Source organism: Ipomoea nil, unplaced genomic scaffold (genome assembly GCF_001879475.1).
Source record: "Ipomoea nil cultivar Tokyo-kokei standard unplaced genomic scaffold, Asagao_1.1 scaffold2565, whole genome shotgun sequence".
Classification (NCBI taxonomy): Eukaryota; Viridiplantae; Streptophyta; class Magnoliopsida; order Solanales; family Convolvulaceae; genus Ipomoea; species Ipomoea nil.
The window spans coordinates 152,961-176,308 of record NW_017618993.1 but is presented as its reverse complement, the minus strand read 5'-3'; the positions used below and the strand labels follow the sequence as shown (position 1 = coordinate 176,308).

Below are 23,348 nucleotides of genomic sequence, written 5' to 3'. Positions count from 1 at the left end.
AGTGGTCCAATTCCAATGTCTCTCCAAGCCCTTAGATATCTCGTCCACTTTAATGTCTCTTTCAATAGCTTAAGAGGCGAAATCCCTTCCAATGGTTCGTTTAGAAACTTCACGAGCCTATCCTTCATGAATAATGAAGCATTATGTGGAGCTCCAAGGTTTCATGTCCCACCATGCCAAAGTATTTCAGCTCAAAGTTCAAACAATGGAAAAAGAATCCATCGATTTATATATATGGCATTGGGAATTATAGCCTCTTTTGTTGTTCTTGTTGTGGGATTAGTGATTGTTGTTTGTCAAAAGAAGATGAAAGGTGTTAGGAATGAAAATGTGGTAGCTGTGAGAACAGTGGAAAGGGTAACATACTATGAGCTTATGGAAGCAACAAATGGGTACAATGATAGCAATGTGCTTGGGGTAGGGAGTTTTGGGGTTGTTTACAAGGGTGTTCTTGAGGATGGAAGAAACATTGCTGTTAAGGTGTTCAAATTGCAACAAGAAGAGTTCCATAGTACATTTGAGGCAGAATGCAAGGTTTTGTGCAACATTCGTCATCGAAATCTCACTAAGGTCTTAAGTTGCTGCTCCAATCCGGATTTTAAGGCCTTAGTCCTTGAATACATGCCTAATGGGAGCTTTGAGAAATGGCTATATTCCGAAAATCATTTCCTCGACATGAAGCAAAGGTTGGACATAATGATCGATGTGGCAAGTGCTTTAGAATATCTTCACCACAATTGTTCAACACCTGTGGTTCATTGCGATCTGAAACCAAGTAACGTTCTGCTAGATGAGCACATGATTGCTCATGTTAGTGATTTCGGGATTGCAAAGTTATTAAGTAGTGATGATGGCGTTTTACACACGAGGACCCTAGCTACATTAGGCTACATCGCACCAGGTGCGCAATTATTCTTCCCTTTCTTTATAGCTTGTGTGACATTTTTGCTTGTGTAAATTATATTAATTTGTCATCATAATAAATTTGACCTAGTTTAATTTGGTATTGATTACAGAGTATGGATCAGAAGGACTTGTGTCAACAAGGTGTGACGTTTACAGTTATGGCATCATGCTATTCGAAGCTTTCACAAGAAAAAAGCCCGATAGCGAGATGTTTTTTGGAAATGTTAGCTTAAGGAGTTGGGTTCAAGAATCGTTGCCTAATAGAGTAATCGATGTAATTGATGCTGAATTAGTTGCACCAAGTGAAGCAAATTTTAGTGCAAATGTGAAATGCCTATCATCTATTATGGAATTGGCTTTGAACTGCTCCGTAGAAACTCCAGTTGAGAGGATGAACATGAAGGATGTGCATTTAGCCCTACACAAGATAAAACTTTTATTGCTCACAAACTAATGTAAGTTATTATGAGGCTTTTATTTCCTTTTTTTTTTTCTTGCCCTCATATCTTCTTGTGCATTGATATTAGTTGTATTAAGGATATTTTTGCAGGTTGTGGATTTACTGAAGATATTAACAGCAGTGATGCTTATTTGCAGTGTTGTGTTTTAAGAAAGATGGTGTTCCCTTTAGACATTAGTTGTCCCTTATTTACTACTACATAAAAAACTTGAATTTTAGTTTTTGATTCTTGTAATACTGAAAGTTTTGGTCCAAACTTTATTCACAGATCTTCACTTATTGGTTTTGACATTAATTGTCCCTTCAATTATACTGTTTGGAGATGCTTTGTATTGTTTATTGGTTTTCACAAACTTTACTCATGCATCTTAAAATGATATAGTTAATAGAAAATTTTATTTATATTTATAAAAAAGTTCTATAGACAAATTAAGATAAATTTAAATTTAAAAGTTTTAAATATTTATATTATTATTAATAGAAAAATTTAATAATAATGATTAAAATTTAAATTTTCCAACTCATTCCACCTAATTTTTTTAAAGGTAACATATTTAAATTCTTTTTACAAATACATGTGACTTTAAAACACATTTATTTCAAAACAAAATTTAAATATGTTAATTTTTTAAAAATTACAAGTATGAATAAATTGAAAATTAAAATTTTAAACCTGTATTATTAATATATATATATATATATATATATATATATATATATATATATATATATATATATATATACATACACACACACACACACACACGAATCAAATGAGAACGCGTGCCCATGAGAGAAATAAGAACCAATCACAGTCGTCCATCTGGATAGATATAATGGATTAGAAATACTTAAAAAAGAAAAAAAAAAACGATAACATTTTTATAAATAAATAAAACTTTGAAGTACAATTAATTGTGTTAAAAGTGCAAGTAACAGTTTCATAGAATGCAGCTAAGTGCAGATGTAATGTATTTAAAGTGCAACAATATAATGTATACTAAGAAACAATATTAAGTGCACCTAAAGTTATAATTAGTTGCATGAAACGTTATCTTTAAGTGCACCAATATGAAAATGTAAATTGCTTACATTCTTAAGTGTAAATTGTTACACTTTTAAGTGATTTTACTTTCACACTTGCATCTATTAGCCTATTACTTGCACATTTAGGACATGTTAGTTGTACTTCAACCCACGGACACGACCACCCAACGCCTGTCGTCGTCGCTCGTCAGAACGAAGACCATAACCTGCGAAATAAATCCGACGATTCTCCGGCAAACTCAGGCATTAAGGGAAAAATTCACAGTCCAAAACCAATGGTAATTAGTTCATTGAAAATATACCTATTAAATTAATCAATAATATCCTGACTAAATAGTAAATAGATATATTTTTGTATGTATATCTCAAAGAATTAATATATGAATCATATACTAAAAACACGATGTATTGAAAAAAATAATATTGATTCAGGCAAAAACAATCAACCACGCAGAGATTGATAAAAGCTTTGATACAAGATACCGAATATTAGAATAATACATAATCATAGTACATGTAATAATCTAACCTTATAGTGGAAGCATATGTTGGTATCGTTGGTATAAAACACAAATAATAATCAAAATTAAGATTATTATTTTTCTGGAAAGAAGGGAAGAAAAGATGAAGAAATTTGGCTAGTGTTTGGTGTTGGGTTTTTGCAAGAGTCAAGTGAGCACTCTTTCCTTAAAACCTTATTTGCCACCTCCCAAAGATGCTAGGAGCGTTGTGGCCTAGGCTTCCCAGGATAAAACTTGCTATGATCCAATGTTTGAGCATTCAAACAAAGAATCCGGCGAGCAAGACAATGGCTATGAACATAGTATGGCTAAGAAGAGGAGTAGAAGCAGAATTTTGAGGTTGGAAAACAAAAGTTTCGTGCAGTGTTCTTGCTGTTCTCACTGTGTGTAAAACTCTACTGCCTCTACCCTCTCTTATATAGGGTTGAAGGAGCCAATAGCCTTTATTATGGCAATTAAAAAATGACATTAAAGCTGCCTTCCAACAGCTATAACAGCAGGCCACTACCTGTGAATTGAATTCAGAATTCAAAATTAGAATTAATAGACAATTAATTCCGTAATAGATGAATTCAATCCCCTCAACAGTCAGAACTTTCGGGTTCCAGACCGTTAGCATACAGGGTTCGGTCTCATCCAGTTTCGACCCTTGCACCTCTCGTCGGTTCTGGCCGAACCAAGTGGCTATACCAGTTGGAAAATGATACCGAAGTTTGGCATAACTTAGCCCGCAAGGCCAGCCAATTTCCGGACGGCATTCGTGCCCCCAGGTGCCGGCGCACACGAGCTTTTTTCAAAGCAATGTGGGACGAAAGCTCACTTTTTCCCTTCATTTTCCAACTCAAATGGGTCTACTTTGAGAATCAATATCTCACTCACCCATTATCCGTTTTGAGCGTACAATATATCGATCTCTTCGTCTCACTATGAAGAATCCGAATCCACTTTAACCCGACCCAAATCGGAAGTGGACCCCACTGATAATTGTACCACAAAATAGCCACTTAACATGCCATTTTATGCCATTTTAAGCTATTTTTTCCAACAACATATAGGATCAAGCACCTCCAGCCATGGTTATCATCTCTATAGCATTGCCTGAAGGATTGTAAGGAACTTTAGAGTTTTGTCTACCACTTGATCTCCATGTGTAACTAGATGGTGTAGTCTGTAAAAAAAATGTGTATATCAGGTGAACAGTGGGAGGACCTATGCTTAAATAGTCTATGTGTCATTATTATAGGCTACGTAACAGAAACCGTTACATTCGTTTTAAACCACAACATAATGAGCACAAATAACCTATTAATTTGCACCACTTAATAGTGACATAATGATGATGGAAACTGTTACACAGTTCACAAGAGAAAAAAATAACAAATGAGCTTTTTATTGCCTTGAACTTGATATAAAACTCGATCTGCGCATCCCTGAATTTTGAGAAAACAATCACTTGCACTAAACTCATGAACTTAGAACTGTAGGTTACAACTAGGAAAAGGAAATAACAGATTCATTGACCGGGAACATTAGCCTAACCACTACTCCCGATCATTTAGGAAAAAGAGAATTACAAACTCGACGACCTGGTACATTTTCCTAACCACTAGTCCAGGTCGTCGATTATATCAACGAAGAATGAAATTACACTTAGAGATTACAAATTCATGGTATCACAACTTTAGGGATCTACTGATAAAACAATATCAGGTTTTCGGAATTTCATATCCTGTCGACCGATCTACCGGTGGTGGTCTCTAGCCGGTACGTACCCGGACGGATCACTATTTAGACAACATAAGGCCCTTCCCAGTTCTGAGCGAGTTTCCCACCTTGTTGGGATTGACTAGCTTCTCGTTTCCGAAGGACGTAATCACCGACCAGGAAATATCTAGGTCGGACTCGAATGTCACGACTTGCCTTGACCCTTTTATGATACTCGGCCACTCTTTTAGCTGCTAGCTCTCTTTTCTCTTCAATGCAATCAAGGTTGACCGCCATAAGGCGCTCATTTTCCTTGGGATCATAAGCCTTTTCTCGGGAAGTTGAGATCCGTGCTTCAATTGGGAGTCTCGTCTGTGCTCCGTACACACGGACGAATGGCGTTTCTCTAGTCGCCTCTCTCAGGGTCGTCCAGCGTATCCAAAGGATGAATGGCAATTCCTCCGCCCAACTACGCCTAGATGAATATAGCTTTTTCTTGAGGCCCTCGAGAATCGTCTGATTGGCATTTTCGACTTGGCCGTTCCCTTGGGGGTAGGCCACTGACGCTCGGATTGATTGGGTCCCAATCGTGGCAAAGAAATTCCAGAAATATTACCGTTCGAACTGCTTTCCATTGTCGATAGTACTATCAAAGTGGGCCGAAGCTCGCAGGCTGGCACGCACTCGCCCGTCATTCGCGCGGGTTAGGGTCATAAAAAAGTAGGACCATAAATAAAAAGTACATTTTTAATATACTAAGGGTACATTATTTATGTACATAAGGTACATTTTTTTAATGTACATTTTTAATATACTAAGGGTACATTATTTTATATAGGAATAAGGGTCAAATAGGCCACTCAACTGCACACCAAATTGCAATTAGGCCATTGAACTAGAAAAGAATGCAATTGAGCCATTGAACAACACAAAAACATGCAATTTAGCCCAAAATGACTTGTTTACCTGATGTTGCAAGTTACCAATTCTAAAATTAATTTTTAAAAATAATATTTAATAAATAATTAATTAAAATATTAAAAAAAAAATTGTTAGCCGGAGACGAATCGTCTGCGGCCGGCTTCATCTCCCTGACTATGGAGACGAAGATCTTTGTCTCCATAGCTGGAGATGGAGGTTCGTCTCCAGCAATGGAGACGAAGCCGGCGGGAGACGATTCGTCTCCGGGAGGCAAATTCTGTTTTTTTTTTTTTTTAATTATTTATTTATTAAAAATTATTTTAAAAAATTAATTTTAAAATCGGTTACTTGCTACATCAGGTAAACAAATCATTTTGGGCTAAATTGCATGTTTTTGTGTTGAATGGCTCAATTACATTCTTTTTTAGTTCAATGGCCTAATTGCAATTTGGTGCGCATTTGATTGGCATATTCGACCCTTATTCCTTTTATATAATGTACCTTGTAACACCCCCGAATTTTACCAACAATTAAAAACTTAAATAAAAGGATCAATAGACTAATCATAAAGCGGAAGCAACATACCCATAAAGATACGAGTGCACAGGCTAAGTCTACAAATCCATAATAACAAAACAAATGTCTAAGGCACACATGCTGCAACTATCTAAGGCTCACAGGCCCAAATCTAAACAGAGGGAAGCAAAGCTACGCTAACTAGAGTCCATATCTAGAGCAATCTCCGGTCTAATCAAAACCTGTAAAGACAAGGGATAACAGCCGGTCAGCGAATAAAGCTAGTAACCCACCAATACGCGTTAAGTATCAATATATATACATAATTATAGACAAAACCATTTGGAACTGAGGAATACAGTATATAGCATTTGAAAACCAAGAGGTGAGATAACAATCAATTATAACACACCCTCAACAAGGATCAAGACCAATAATAACAAGTGACAACCACAACTCTACATGCAACCTACCATTCACAAGGTAGAGTTCATCTTAGACATGATTATAAGCAAGGAAATACAACAACCACATAATGACAAGTTCACGGTCCAACATTATGCCTTAGTACCACCCTTATGGCTAACCCCCGCCTTATCACAGTTCCAACCTGTACCTCCGAGTGCCACCCTGTACTTCTGAGTCCAACCTTTTCTCGGTCTGGGACCGTCATCCCCCACCAATCAGTATACCACTGATCTCAAGTACACGAGGTTACCGTTAAATTCATAGTAACATACCACCGATCTCATGAGCAAAGCTCGAGTAACAAAACCACCAATCTCATTCATATTCACACACAGTCATCATCATCAAGAAGACTAAGGCTCATCAATAGCCTCAATCAAGTATCAACAAAGGGTACAACGATTTGTACAAGATAACTTCATAATAATCAACCAAGAGATTTCAATAAAGACATAAAGCAATACTTAACAACAATGGACTACAATCCAACACTAAATGATTGGCAACACGAGTTGCCAATCCTCAACAAGAAGGAACAAACCATACATACTAGCCCAACAACATCAAACTAGCATGCTCATCAAACGTATAAACCGAAATGGTTCCAATGAACCTTCAAGACTCATATTAGTCCAACGAATCCCAAGGTTAGACCCTTAGCACGATTCAAGACACCAAATCCTAACATGGATTCTTAACACATCGTTCTAGACATACGAAACATCAAGAAGACTCACTAAAGCTCAATAATTCAACAACGGGAGGTCAAAACATCACATACCAAAAGGAAAGGATCACGGGGAACAATTCCCCGCAATTACCACAACGGTTCCCTGCGGCTGGGGCCACGGGTTGGCCCCCACCCGTGGGCTTGCCCACGGGGTACACCCCTCAAGCCACCTTGTTCCCCGCGGGCGGGGCGGCGGGTAGGCCGCTGCCCACCATTCCGCCCGTGGGGTACACTCTGTACTCCAAAATTCTCTTCGGGGAAATTCATCAATAAAACCAAGTTCAAGTCCAAAACACCCAAAACCTCACACACAACAAAGATATGACTTGAACCCAAGAATAGCTCAAAGAAAGGCATTCAAGAACCCTAAATACAAGCTCTAAACATGCATTATCACAAGATCATGCATCAAATCACTCACAACATCAAGAATCATCAAATAGAAGCCAAGAAATACCAATAGCAAGCATAAAATAGGTTTTGTAAAGCATGGGTTACCTTTGTAGACCAAAACCACTTTCTTCTTACCCTCCTAAGCCTCTCCTTGAAGCTCTTTCTCACCCAAGACTTCTTACACAATCAAACCACAAAGAAAACACCAAAATAAGATAAAGATACCTTAAAGCTAGCTAAAATCACTAAACAACTAGAGATCTTACCATTTCCTATGCTAGAGAGGTAGAAAGGTGGAAACTTTAGGTAGAATCTTGCAAAGATAGAGAACCCTTCTTCTAGCTTGGAGAGAAAGCTAAGATTTCTTGTAGAGAGAAGGTAGAGGTTTTAAGATTTGGCTAGCATGGGAAATGAATGAAATGTCTTGCTAGAGAAAGCTTGAACATCAAAACATGTGTGAAATGTCAACTTTACCCTTAGTAAACTTAGGAAGACAAAAGGGTTGAGGTACAGAGCATAAGACAAAAGGTACACTTGGTTGGCTAAAGAGACTAGTCAAATTCTAGTCCCTCGACTATCAAATTTCAGGATTTTTAGAAGAAAATTATCACGGAAAACAAAGATTAATTCCTCAATTAATCACAATTAGGAGTTAGATTTACGGGGTGTCACAACTCACATCCTCTCCCCCTAACAATAAGCTTCGTCCCCGAAGCTTGGGCACAACGAGTTAACCAAAAGGATAGCAATGAACAAAGGTGTGACAAGAGAAAGCAATGAGTAACAAACAAGAGTTCCAATAATCAAGAATAAAGGCAAGGCTTCAAAGCAACGAAGATTACTCCCAAGCAATTTAACAACTAAACCGGGAGTCTAACTACCCTTCACCCGACCCTAAGACTACACAGCTAGAAAAAGGGGTAACCCGAGGTACCTGAGGTAAACAGATCAGGATAGCGCTCCCGCATGGCGACTCCAGCTCCCAGGTTGCTTCTTCCACTCCATGATGGGACCACCATACTTTTACCATTTTCACCGACTTCCTGCGGGTTTCTCTTGTTTTGAAGTCCAAGATCCGGAACGGCCTTTCTTCATAAGACATAGTCCCGTCAAGGGGCACCACTTCAGGCGAAATCACATGTGACGGATTGTGCACATACTTCTTTAACTGAGACACATGAAACGCATTGTGCACTCGTTCCAACTCCATCGGTAGCGCCAAACGATAAGCCAGATTTCCTACCCTCTCAAGGATGTCATAGGGACCAATAAATCTAGCGCTTAACTTTCCCTTCTTCCCGAACCTCATCACTCCCCGAGTGGGAGAAACCTTCAACCAAACTTTTTCCCCAACTGAGAATTCTGCCGGTTTTCTTCCTAAGTCCGCGTAGGATTTTTGTCTATCTTGAGCCATCTTCATTCTACCCTGGATATACTTGATCTTCTCCACGGTATCATGCAAATATTGAGGTCCCTACATCACCGGATTAACCAAATTCTCCCAACATAGCGGGCTTCGGCATTTCTGTCCATAAAGCGCTTCATACGCTGCCATCTGTATGCTTGAGTGGTAACTGTTATTGTAAGAGAACTCAATCAGGTCCAAGTGCTCTTCTCACGAGCCTTGGAAGTCCAACATGCAAGCTCTTAACATATCTTCAATCGTTTCGATGGTCCTCTCAGTTTGTCCATCCGTAGCGGGGTGAAAGGTGGCGCTCAAATTCAACTTTGTCCCCAAAGCAGCTTGCAAAGACTTCTAGAATTGAGACAAGAATCTTGGGTCTCGGTCAGAAACGATATCCCGAGGAACTCCATGCTACTTCACAACCTGACTTACGTACGCCTTGGCTAACTGTGCCATTGACCATGTTTCTTTCATAGCGATGAGCCGAGCCGCCTTAGTTAAACGATCCACTATCACCCAAATCTTGTCCTTGCCTGAACGAGTCACGGGTAATCCACCTACGAAATCCATAGAAATGGAATCCCACTTCCCTTGGGGTACCTCCAACGGTTGCACCAATCCCTTGGATCTACATCGCTCGACCTTTACTTTTTGACAATTCAAGTACCTACTCACGAAATCGGTTATTTCTTTCTTCATGTTAGGCCACCAATAAAGCTTTTTCACATCTTTGTACAACTTGTCACCCCCAGGATGCACCGAATAAGGAGTGTTGTGACCGTCTTCAAGAATCTGTCGCTTCAAACGATCACAAAACGCGGGTACACACCATTGGCCCTTGTATCTTAGGCCCTCATCGTCGAATAACTCAAAGGGCCCCTTCTTTCCTCCGACCAACCCACTCCTAATTTTTGCCAAGTCGGCATCCTTCATCTGTTCGTCTTTTATTTCTTCCATGAAGGTAGGCACGATCCTCAAGTTAAGCAAACGGACCTCCGCTTCCACTTCACCTTGTTCCACCACTTCCAGGTTCATCTTTTGTAACTCCTTACAAAGTTCATCGGCCAAAATCCAAATAGAGTTGATGGAGTGCTTAGATTTTCTACTTAGAGCGTCGGCTACCACGTTTGCCTTCCCCTCGTGGTACTGAATGTCCAATTCATAATCCTTAATGAGCTCTAGCCAACGCCTTTGGCGCATGTTCAGGTCTTTCTGCGTGAAGATGTATTTGAGACTTTTATGATCCGTGAAGATTTTACACTGCACCCCATATAAATAATGTCGCCAGATTTTTATGGCAAAGACCATCGCTGCTAATTCCAGATCATGGGTGGGATAATTCTCTTCATGTACTTTAAGCTGTCTTAAGGCATACGCTATCACTCTTCCGTTTTGCATCAGAACACACCCCAAACCTTTCTTTGATGCATCGCTATAAACTTCAAATCCTTCTGACCCCGACGGTAGAGTTAACACTGGTGCAGTGGTCAACTTATCCTTCAACTCCCAAAACACTGAATCACAATCTTGATTCCACTGAAAAGGAACGTCCTTCTTTAATAACTTGGTTAGGGGTTGGGCTACTTTGGCAAAGTCCAAAACGAACCTCCGATAATATCCCGCCAAACCAAGGAAGCTCCTTACTTCCGCAACTGATGTCGGTACTGCCCAATCCTTTACTGCTAGGATCTTATCTGGATCCACTGAGATACCATTTCTGTTTATCACATGCCCCAAAAAGGTTACACTATCCTTCCAAAACTCACACTTGGAGAGCTTGGCATAAAGCTGTTTCTCCCTCAAGGTCTGTAGCACAATCCGAAGATGTCTTTCATGCTCCTCTTTTGCTTCGGGAATAGACTAGGATATCGTCTATGAACACGATCACAAAATCATCTAGGTGCGGTTTGAACACCCGGTTCATCAAATCCATGAACACTGCCGGGGCGTTGGTCAGGCCAAACGGCATCACCGTGAACTCGTAATGCCCATAACGAGTCCTGAAGGTTGTCTTAGGTACATCTTTATCGGCCACCTTCAGCTGGTGATAACCCGACCTCAGATCGATTTTAGAGAACACACCCGCACCCTTGAGTTGGTCGAACAGGTCGTCGATTCTCGGAAGTGGATACTTATTCTTGACAGTTACTTGTAGCTCCCGGTAGTCTATACACAACCTCATGCCTCCGTCTTTCTTTTTAACAAAGAGTACCGGCGGTCCCCACGGTGAGGTACTTGGCCGGATGTAACCCTTGTCCAACAGGTCCTGTAATTGCACTTTTAATTTCTGCATTTCCCTGGGCGCCAACCGATAAGGGGTCTTCGAGATGGGTGATGTTCCGGGCACAAGATCCACCGAAAACTCTACTTCTCTTGGTGGAGGCATTCCCGGAATTTCCTCGGGAATAGATTGCGCCTTGCTTTCTTTGGCTTCCAAGTTCTCAATGGTGCAATGGAAAACTTCATGACCCTTCTCCACATACTTCTTCATCTTCAGCATGGATACCATCTTGACTTCGGCCTCCACAACGGTGCCTCAATAGAGTACTCTTTTCCCACTCGGTCCTCTTAGTACAACCTTCTGTTCCCCGCAAAGGATCTGAGCCTTGTGCTGCCCCAACCAATCCATTCCTAGGATCACGTCCACCACATCAAGCCAAATTGAATTAGGTTGCTAGGGAATTCCTCCCCGTTGATGGCAATCTTGACATTCTCGAACAGACGGTTACACTGCTTGATTTCCCCCGAAGCTACCTTCACGCTTAACTTCACTTCTACACCGTCGGTCAACCCCAACTTCTCAACCCCAATTGGATGCTCCCGAGTCGAATAGAACTAGAGCAAGGATTGATTGCACCAAAAAGGTTCCGGCCACAACGTCGCTGTCTCCGGCCCGAGCTTCACTCAAAGTGAGGATCTTTCCTCGAGACGATCCCCCCTCCGAGCCCCGAACTATCGTGCTCCCAATCGGTTTTTGCTTCCGAGGTGGTGGCGCTGCAACATTGCTGGGGCAAACCTAAGTGGAAACACCACTCCTAACCCAACGCTCAACGACACTAAAGGTGTTATAGACCTCCGTCACCCTTGGTTTCTTAAGCACTACACCGGCGTTGCTCAGCGCCCGGGCACGGTGGCGAGGCAGTGTCATTGCAAGATTCTACAGAAACAACACGGTTATGGCAAAACACGAGGAAGCTGTACCCGGCGCTTAAAACGAGAAAGTGAAGACTAAGCAAGAACAACAAGATAAGCACAACAAACGATAAGGAAACTCACATCTCACCGCGCGTCCTAAGCATCTTAAGTCCTAACACTTAGGTTCTTAGAGGTCAACTTTGAGTCTTAAATCACACTTAGCTTCTTAAAGTCCAACTCTTAACACCTTAGGCTCAAACCTAGGCTCTGATGCCAACTGTAACACCCCCGAATTTTACCAATAATTTAAAACTTAAATCAAAGGATCAACAGACTAATCATAAAGCGGAAGCAACATAATTCGAGAAAGGTGTTATGCCACACCCATAAAGATACAAGTGCATAGGCTAAGTCTACAAATCCATCATAACAAAACAAATGTCTAAGGCACACAGGCCGCAACTATCTAAGGCTCATAGGCCCAAATCTAAACAGAGGGAAGCAAAGCTACGCTAACTAGAGTCCACATCTAGCGCGCTCTCCGGTCTAATGAAAACCTGTAAAGACAAGGGATAACACCCAGTCAGCGAATAAAGCTGGTAACCCACCAATACGCGTTAAGTATAAATATATATACATAATTATAGACAAAACCATTTGGAACTGAGGAATACAGTATATAGCATTTGAAAACCAAGAGGTGAGACAACAATCAATTATAACACACTCTCAAACAAGGATCAAGACCAACAACAACAAGTGACAATCACAACTCTAGATGCAACCTACCATTCACAAGGTAGAGTTCATCATAGACATGCTTATAAGCAAGGAAATACAACAACCACATAATGACAAGTTCACGTTACAACCTTATGCCTTAGTATTACCCTTATGGCTAACCCCGGCCTTATCACAGTTCTAACCTGTACCTCCGAGTGCCACCCTATACTTTTGAGTCCAACCTTTTCCCGGTCTGGGACCGTCGTCCCCCACCAATCAATATACCACCGATCTCAAGTACACGAGGGTACCGTTAAATTCATAGTAACATACCACCGATCTCATGAGCAAAGCTCGAGTAGCAAAAACACCAATCTCATTCATATTCACACACAGTCATCATCATCAAGAAGACAAATGCTCATCAATAGCCTCAATCAAGAGTATCAACAAAGGGTACAACGATTTGTACAAGATAACATCATAAGAATCAACCAAGAGATTTCAATAAAGACATGAAGCAATACTCAACAACAATGGACTACAATCCAACACCAAATGATTGGCAACACGAGTTGCCAATCCTCAACAAGAAAGAACAAACCATACATACTAGCCCAACAACATCAAATTAGCATGCTCATCAAACGGATAAACCGAAATGGTTCAAACGAACCTTCAAGACTCATACTAGTCCAACGAATCACAAGGTTGGACCCTTAGCACGATTCAAGACACCAAATCCTAACATGGATTCCTAACACATCATTCTAGACTTACGAAACATCAATAAGACTCACAAAAGCTTAATAATCCAACAACGGGAGGTCAAAACATCACATACCAAAAGGAAAGGATCACGGGGAACAATTCCCCGCAACTACCACAATGGTTCCCTGCGGGTGGGGCCACGGGTAAGCCCCCACCCGTGGGCCTGCCCACGGGGTACACCCCTCAAGCCACCTTGTTCCCCGCGGGTGGGGCGGCGGGTAGGCCACTGCCCACCGTTCCGCCCGCGGGGTACACCCTGTACTCCAAAATTCCCTTCGGGGAAATTCATCAACAAAACCAAGTTCAAGTCCAAAACACCCAAAACCTCACACACAACAAAGATATGACTTGAGCCCAAGAATAGCTCAAAGAAAGGCATTTAAGAACCCTAAATACATGCTCTAAACATGCATTATCACAAGATCATACATCAAATTACTAACAACATCAAGAATCATCAAATTAAATAGAAGCCAAGAAATACCAATAGCAAGCATAAAATAGGTTTTGTAGAGGATGGGTTACATTTGTATACCAAAATCACCTTCTTCTTACGCTCCTAAGCCTCTCCTTGAAGCTCTTTCTCACCCAAGACTTCTTACACAACCAAACCACAAAGAAAACACCAAATTAAGATAAAGATACTTTAAAGCTAGCTAAAAACACTAAACAACTAGAGATCTTACCCTTTCCTATGCTAGAGAGGTAGAAAGGTGGAAACTTTAGGTGGAATCTTGCAAAGATAGAGAACTCTTCTTCTAGCTTGGAGAGAAAGCTAAGATTTCTTGTAGAGAAAAGGTGGAGGTTTTAAGATTTGGCTAGCATGGGAAATGAATGAAATGTCTTGCTAGAGAAAGCTTGAACATCAAAACATGTGTGAAAGGTCAACTTTGCCCTTACTAAAGTTAGGAAGACAAAATGGTTGAGGTACAAAGCATAAGGCAAAAGATACACTTGGTTGACTAAGGAGACTAGTCAAATTTTAGTCCCTCGACTATCAAATTTCAAGATTTTTAGAAGTAAATTATCAAAGAAAGCTAAGATTAATTCCTCAATTAATCACAATTAGGAGTTAGATTTACGGGGTGTCACATACCTTTAGTACAAAAATAATGCACTTTTAATATATTAAAAATGTACATAATATTCATGGTCCATACAATAATTTGCCGCGGTTTGCTGCCACCCTTTTGCACTTATTTTTATTTTACTTCTAATACAAATAACGTTCCAATTCTACAAATCTAATAAGAGCCAATAATGTTAGGCCCTTAACTGGAATAAAAAAATGTCGGTAGTAGTTGTTTCTTAAAATAAATGTTTCATATTATTTTGATTTTAGTATTTTTTAATGATTTTCCTTATTTACCCTTTATTATATTATTTTCTTCCCTTAAATAACCCTAAATTTCGTAGGTATAAACTTTAGTAACGGAATATTCCGTTAACTATTTATTATTCTTAACATACTCATTAATTTATATAAGAAAGGTCTTAGGTTCGAACCTCATCCCAATTAGAGTTGGCATAATTGTTAAAACATATATTATGAATATGTTAAAATGTATTAAAAAAATATATATAATATAAAATTTAACATAAACTTTAGTCCAATAATTAGTCCGACTAAATACATAGCATTCAAAGTTAAGCATCAAAGATTATAAATCATGAACTTTAAAAATCATTTGATTTTCTTGAATTTTTTTTTAATTTAGTTTTTTTTTTTTTTTAAAAGTTTAATTAACCTTCTTTTGATTATTTAGAACAAAACTTAATATTTCAATTATGCTTTTGCATTATTGGAACGATTTAGGTCATTATTCTATTAATATTTTTTGTTTTTTTTTTATAATGGTACAATTGTACATTACTTTACAAATATTATACTATTATTTTTTTATTGGACAAAATTGTTCTTACATCATTGTCAGACCCGCGCGGCCTAACTACAAAGTTGTTGATCATAAATACAATTACGCATGGACTCTAAAATGGTAGGACCATTTTCCAAATAATTGACAATGTTAACATCCTACTAGCTCAAATTGAACAAGTTTACACATCAGAATTTGATCACTGCATGAAAACTTCTAAAGAAATTTGTAAGTTAATTTTTACTATATCATTATAACAATATCTATTGTAATCATATATTTTGAATTATTTATGATCATCCTCTATTGATAGCAATTGTCATCGACAAACTCTCAAAACAATTTGTTTCACCAGGGAATGAATTTTTTTTTTTTAAAAAAAAAATCATTGATTTCATTATTGTTGATGAAAAGTAGCTACAATTTATCCTCTACGACACTTTATTACTCTTATTAAATTAAATAAATTAGTAGCTACAACAAAAAATAATACATATGCATTTAATTAATTTAGAATTAGATGTGTATAATGCTTTATTTAAAAAAAATTATTCATTATAAAAAAAATTAAAAGAAATATAATTTCATTAGTTATATTCATTATCTTTATTTTCTACAATTCAAAGATTCATTACCTTCAAATTTATTAACTTATTATATTCACTACATGCATTGTCCATTGTCTTCTTTTTACATTATCTTGTAATTAAATATCAAAGTTATAATACAAAACATGTTATATATATTTATTTACCAAGTATTTTATACAAATATAATAAATATTAATATTTTGTTCAATACTTTCGCATGATAACATACGACACACATCTCACAACACATGAACCACCTTCGTAAAATTGTTGGTAATACTTAATAATGTAATAAATGCTTACACAGGCGTGTGATAAAAATTATTATTATTTAAATAAAATTAGTTGTAACCTATTAGCTCAAACATTGATCAAAAAAATTGAAGAAGGAGAAAGTAAAGACAAGGCAAGAATATCTTGTTTATTCATCTCTCTGTATATTCTCCATACAACTACAAAACATCTATATATAATATACAAATATAACGGAAGACGTAATGAAGCCATTAATCACCTAATCGTTACATAATCAATACTAATAATGACCACACTAAATATATTATTTATAACACTCTCCCTTGGACATTATTTGGCCACAATCTTGCCTCATTAAAAACTTGCTAGAAAAACCCTGTGGGAAAAACCTAGACAATAAGATAGTATTATGGATAGTACATTTAAATATATTCATGCCTCGTTAAAAACTTTACTAGGAAAACCACGTGGGAAAAACCTAGTTGAAGAAAAGAGTACATAATATTTGTAAAAATCATAAATTGTATTAGTTGTCTCATTAAAAACCTTAACTTAAGAAAATCATGTGGGAAAAACCTAGTTAAGGAAAAAAGAGTACAACGACCATCAGCCTTCAAGGCATAATCTTCAGGAATTTTGGGGTTTGTCTATTTAAGTATTTACTTGCAACTTTCCCACATTGACATTACTATATCATAGTCATGTCTCGTTAAAAACCATACTAGAAAAAACCTAGTGAGGAAAAGAGTACATGATATATGTGTCGTTAGTCATCAATCTTCAGGATTGATTCATGTAAAATTATACTCCCCTCAAGATAACAATCTTGATGTCCTATACATTAAATTTCCAAAATGTATAGAGAAATTTTGTAAATAAATATGTACAATTGTCAATGGAACAAATATACTTTATAATAATCTCGTGACTATCCTGGAGCTCACGTGAGTATAAGATTGATACCATATTATCTTAGTCAAAAGATTTCATATTATTTTATCATATGAGTGGCACAATCTTTATTGTCCTTTTATAGGACAATGGGGGTAAATATAGTACAACCAGTTTTGGGACTTGGCATTATGGGGATACAAAAACAGTACCCAAGAAGCCCCATTATATATTAATTTGATGTTTACACCATAAATATTGACTGAGATAATAAATAAGTCCATTATCAACTCTTTATTGAGCACATAATGGTACATATTATTCCTTCTATATGAGGATAATAACCCCATTCGCAACTCTTTAAAAAGTAAATAATGGCACATAATAATACTTAAATAAATCCTCATTTCGGGAATTATAAATCCATTAGGGATTTTTCAAGATAAACTAGAAGATATATTTAGGATACTTTCAAGAGGAAACGATATTTAAGTTTCCCAATCACATATAACATTCCTAGGCATGTTTATGATAATATATTTTCATACTTTGTTCTTGGGAAGAAAATATCTTTAGTAAATTTATTGACTACAAGAAAGATCATAGTTAGTAACTTACTAACTTTTATACTTCTTATTTTTGTGATTTTTGGTCATCACATTTTGAGAAAATTCATCAGGGATTTTAAATATAAATAGCCAGTTACCCATATAAATATGTCATAATTATGTCTATTAACTACATATCTAATTATTTACTGGTAGTTTTATTGAATAGCGGAATATAAAGCCATGACTAATATTGGGTCTCTGCGAAAACCCTCAACTCGCCTTTTATTAGCGAGTTTTGATTTTTATGCCTTAATTGCTCTTTTCTATCAAAACAGTTAGCACGATGCAGGCATTATACTACTATTTTCATTTCTAGATCCAGATTTAAGTATTTATGAACAATAGAGGCAAAATATGTTGTCGACAACTGTAACAGCTTTGTAAATATCTTTTATACACATGGCAATTTTGTATCAACCAAATATATGGCATTTCCCAAGAGTATTTGAATTTGGTTGTTCCGCTTCTCCAGTATTTTAGTTATTTGGTGCACCTACAATTTTACTGGGGATTTTCGCCTTCTAGACGAATATCTTCAGGATAAAATTTCTATATTTCTGGAGTGACGAAATTTCTTCATTAGATCTAGATTTGCAAATTCTTAAACCAATAAATTTCATATGCTTCCGGTAGAAAGAAAAACGATAGAGTTAATTAGGCGCAGTTGGGGATTTCAATTATTTCTATGGACTTAGTCACCCCTTGAGATTTCCAGCAGATTATCTGTTCAACGTTTGAACTTCTGATTCTATAAGACTAGTACATGGGTTTTGAAGATTTTGTATCTCATAAAATTTTCTCGGCATTCAATTAATTTAGGAACCTCAAATCTCCCCCTAATGTCGAGAAAAAGATCTTATGATGCAACCCAACATTATTTCTATTGATTTCTCATGAAGGGTTGCATACAAAAAATATTTGAACGCAGATAGGGAAATGCATCATGGTGTCGAACCACGTACTAGGCGTTTGTGATATGTAGTGGATAAGGATGGTGGTTTCTCAATTCCGGAGGTCCCCAAAATAGATATACGTCGTCCATAATTGCTTAACAAAGCTCTTATAAAAATATGTCTATTGTAAATAATTGTGTCATGGCAATTAGAGAAACAATTAGTGCACTCAACATAGAAATGTATGGAGTGAACTTATCAAAAAAAATATTATTGTTATCGATCAAGTATGCTTTTCTTTAAATCTAAGCAACAATTGAACAAATGCTACATAGTTTCTTAGATAAATTGTCATAGTAAAAGAAATACATAGTGGTATGCAAATGTTATCTTTGAGAAAAAAAAAAAAAAAAAAAAAAAAAAAAAAAAAAACCCAAGATGTTATGTGTGCCGGTTAAATGGCAAGATCATATTTGGTATTTGTCTTTTAAGCCAATGGTGTCTTACATAATTCGTCAGCTTAACAGGGAAAGCCAATACATCTTTAAAAAATTGCTAAAGATGCATGCTCGTAAATTTTTTTTGGAAGAGTATAAATATAAAACTTATAAACCTGGAAAAAAAAAATCCACCTATATTTTGTATTGTGTTAAGGCCACCAAAAAGCACAAAAAAAAACACATAGTCGTATGCAAGAAATCCTGAACACATAATTTGTATATTTACCACAAATGCTATGAAAGCACCCAGTGTTCGTTCATACTACCACTTTAAAGATCACAAATTCATGATATAACTAGCCTTACAAGCATGATTCTTGAGCCACAACTAACTAGCTTTCAAGTAATTCAATAAAATATTCAGGTTCACCGGTCTATTGCAACAAATTGCATTATGAGATGAGAAAAATCTTGTGAGATTTGTAATAGTAATTGTCAGCTCACGAAACCATAACGGTCAGGATTTGGCAGAGTGGTTTTGCACTATCAATTTATCATGACACCATGTCTACTAATCTTTGTAAACACCGCCTTATGGCTGGATTGTGTATGGCTAAACCAGCAATAAACTCGTTAGATCACGGAATGACAACATTGGCATGCGTGGAAAATCAACTATGGTTAGCCCAGCACAGAAATACCAATATTAGTCTCCAAAAGACTTTAGCTACAAGTACATTGGACCAACCACCACTAACTCATAACCCTGTTATCTTGTTGCTTTGAACTGCCAAAAATTGCAATAAAAAAATATATATGTGGCAAACTAATTTTGCTTTGATAATGGGATTATAATATGCATACACACATATATATACAAAAAATGCTAGTCATAATGTATATATCATCAGGTTCTGGAAATGGATAATACAAACACACACATATATGTAAACAGTGGTGCATCAGCTCCATGTAAATAAACACATGAATCAAATTAAATTTGATAAAACCAATTCCAGCACCTACCCCGGGGAGAGATTAAAAGACTGATAGACTCCTTAATTCCTTATCCAAAATATTAGGAAATATAGCATCAGTTCATGAATGTATTGAATTGGAGATTGAGTATGAATACTTAACTTTGAGGTTTTGATCTCCCTTATTGATCTTGTGACCCGATGATGATTTCACCATCAAACTCATGCTGATGAACTGGACAGCGACTGGTTAGCTGCCGGTAGTCAACGCGACTCCTCCTCGGGCGTGACTGATCGGAAGCACGGGGAGAAGGCCCATTTGGTCTCGGGACTACAAAACCGATCACTGGTAGCAAAGGAAAAACACCTCTGGCGCTGCCCGGCGGTCGATCTGGTTTAGATCGCCGACTGATCCCAGGGCGGAGAGGTCGATGGCGGGCGTTGTGGAGCAGGATTTCTGTGTCGCCGGGTCGGAGGTAGTTCTGGACTACCCACTTCATTGCGTAGGCGCTCTTGTCGCTGAAATCGACCGCGATGGCGATCTTCCGTTGCGCCCCCGGCCGGAACTTCTATCTGCCTCGATCCACTTCTATTAAGATATAATAATTTGTGGCTCAAATTCCATTCGTCCACAACCTTCCACGTCGTTGTGCGTGTCTTAATTCTTGCACGTTGTCTGGCCTCTCGCACATCATCGCCGAAGTCATTGCTTCTCCTCCAACATGCCGCATTCCTCTCCCAATTTAGAATGTATAAATAGCTAGGCATTCTTTGTAATTAGGCACATCAATATTGAATTCATTCTTTCTTCTTTTGTCCCCACGTAGACATACATACATATATACATATATATATATATATATATATATATATATATATATATATATATATATATATGCTCTTGTAATCACTTTCTAGTGATAATATATATTTTTTCTTTTATTCCTAACAAGTGGTATCAGAGCGGTTTAATTGAGAATTATTTTCAAAAATGTCGACAGTTACCAAGTTCGATATCGAGAAGTTCGACGGGAAAATTAGCTTTTCTATCTAGAAGGTTCATATGGAAGCCGTTCTAACCCAGAACAGTTTGAAGAAAGCGCTAGCTGGGAAGAAGAAAAAACCGGCTGCAATGACAGATGAAGATTGGGAAGATTTGGATGACAAGGCACGTTCAACCATTCTTTTGTGCCTGTCTAAAGAGGTTCTACGTGAGGTAGTAAGTGAGACGACTGCTTCAGATTTATGGTCCAAGCTGGATACGCTTTACATGGCCAAAACTCTGGCGAATACGCTACGCCTGAAGGAGCTTCTGTACACAATCCGTATGACGGAAGGTACTTCTACTAAATCTCACTTGGATGAATTCAATTCTATTTTATTGGACTTGGAAAATATTGATGTTATAATTGAAGATGAGGATCGCGCTTTTTTATTGCTTATCTCTCTCCCTAAATCATACAAGCATTTCAAAGAAATTATGATGTATGGTAATAGTAGTGATACCCTTACTTTCGACAGTGTTAAGTCAAACCTATTGTCTAAAGAAAAGTTTGACTTTGAAATTAAGTCTGCTGACAAAGGTGAAGGCTTGATTGTAAGGGGTCGTTCACTTGAAACAGAGAGTGATAATAAAAAATCTATATCCAAGTCCAATGGACATAAGTCCAACAAATCCTGTAAGTACTGCAAGAAGCATGGTCATGATGTGACTGAATGCTTCAAGTTGAAAAACAAGCAAGAGAGAGAAAAGAAGTCCGCTGAATCTAGTGTTGTTGAAAGTGATTCAGAAGGCGATGTTATGTTATCTGTTAGCTCCGGTTGCAAACGGAGTGAAACCGAGTGGATTCTGGACTCTGGTTGTACGTTCCACATGTGTCCTCACAAAGACTGGTTCGTCTCTCTAGAACCGATTGATGGTGAAGTTGTCTTGCTGGGTAATGATACCCAATGCAAGGTTAGTGGAATTGGAAGTGTGCAAATTAAAACTCATGATAACGTTATCAAGACTCTTACCAATGTTCGGTATATTCCTGATTTGAAACGCAATCAGATATCCTTGGGCACCTTGGAATCTCTGGGGTGCAAGTACATTGCTGAAGGTGGAGTTCTGAAAGTCATAAAAGGCTCTCTTGTTCTCATGAAAGCTTCTCGTTCTGGAAGCTTGTACATCTTGCATGGCAGTACTGTGACAGGTTCAGTAGCGGTATCCTCATCGATGTCTGATCCGGATCTCACTCAATTATGGCATATGCGTCTGGGGCATATGAGTGAGAAAGGCATGCATCTCCTGAGCAAGAAAAACCTCCTTGGTGGTTCATGTACGGGTAAATTACAATTTTGTGAGCATTGTGTTTTTGGGAAACAAAAGAGGGTTAGTTTCTCTGCTGCTACACACCGTACCAAAGATGTATTGGAATATATACATTCTGATTTATGGGGACCAACTAAATTCCAGTCTATGGGAGGCTGTAGATATTTTATGTCTATTATTGATGACTTTTCTCGTAAAGTCTGGGTCTATTTCCTGAAACATAAAAATCAGGCATTTTCTATTTTCAAGAAGTGGAAAATACTTGTTGAGACTCAGACAGGTAAAAAAGTCAAGAAGCTCAAGACAGACAATGGCTTGGAGTTCTGTGAGTCAGATTTCAATGACTTCTGTGTGGCAAATGGAATCGCCATGCACAAGACCTTGCCTGGTAAACCCCAGCAGAATGGTGTTGCCGAACGTTTGAACAGGACTCTATTGGAAAGAGCTCGGTGTATGCTCTCTAATGCTGGGTTATAGAAACTGTGTGATTTTTGAGCCGAGGCCGTTTCTACTGCTTGCTATTTGGTAAATAGATCTCCACATTCATCCCTTGATTTCAAAATTCCAGAGGAAGTTTGGTCAGGTAATCCTGTTGACTACTCTATGTTAAGAGTTTTTGGATGTCCTGCTTATGCTCATTCCAGTACGGGTAAATTAAACCCGAGAGCTGTCAAATGCATTTTCCTTGGTTATGCTTCAAAGTCAAAAGGGTATCGTCTATGGTCTCCTGATTCTCAGAAAATCATTCTGAGTCGAGATATCACTTTTGACGAAAATGCACTACTTTCTTCTGGAAAAGT

The 23,348-nt window shown here is 37.8% G+C and overlaps 2 protein-coding genes across 2 annotated transcripts; one reads left to right on the top strand and one right to left on the bottom strand.

Moving 5' to 3' along the window:
* The first annotated feature begins 31 nt into the window (after positions 1-31).
* On the top strand, positions 32-14,137 carry LOC109153949 (probable LRR receptor-like serine/threonine-protein kinase At3g47570). Its single transcript, XM_019301836.1, has 3 exons — positions 32-901; positions 1,017-1,486; positions 14,123-14,137. The coding sequence occupies exons 1-2, from the start codon at positions 127-129 to the stop codon at positions 1,358-1,360; spliced, it is 1,119 nt and encodes a 372-aa protein (XP_019157381.1). The 5' UTR covers positions 32-126; the 3' UTR covers positions 1,361-1,486; positions 14,123-14,137.
* On the bottom strand, positions 3,992-9,080 carry LOC109153914. The gene is made up of 2 exons (XM_019301810.1): positions 8,601-9,080; positions 3,992-4,102 (listed from the first exon to the last, which is right to left on the bottom strand). Exons 1-2 carry the CDS (start codon positions 9,078-9,080, stop codon positions 3,992-3,994), a joined length of 591 nt encoding a protein of 196 aa, XP_019157355.1.
* Positions 14,138-23,348: the final 9,211 nt, after the last annotated feature.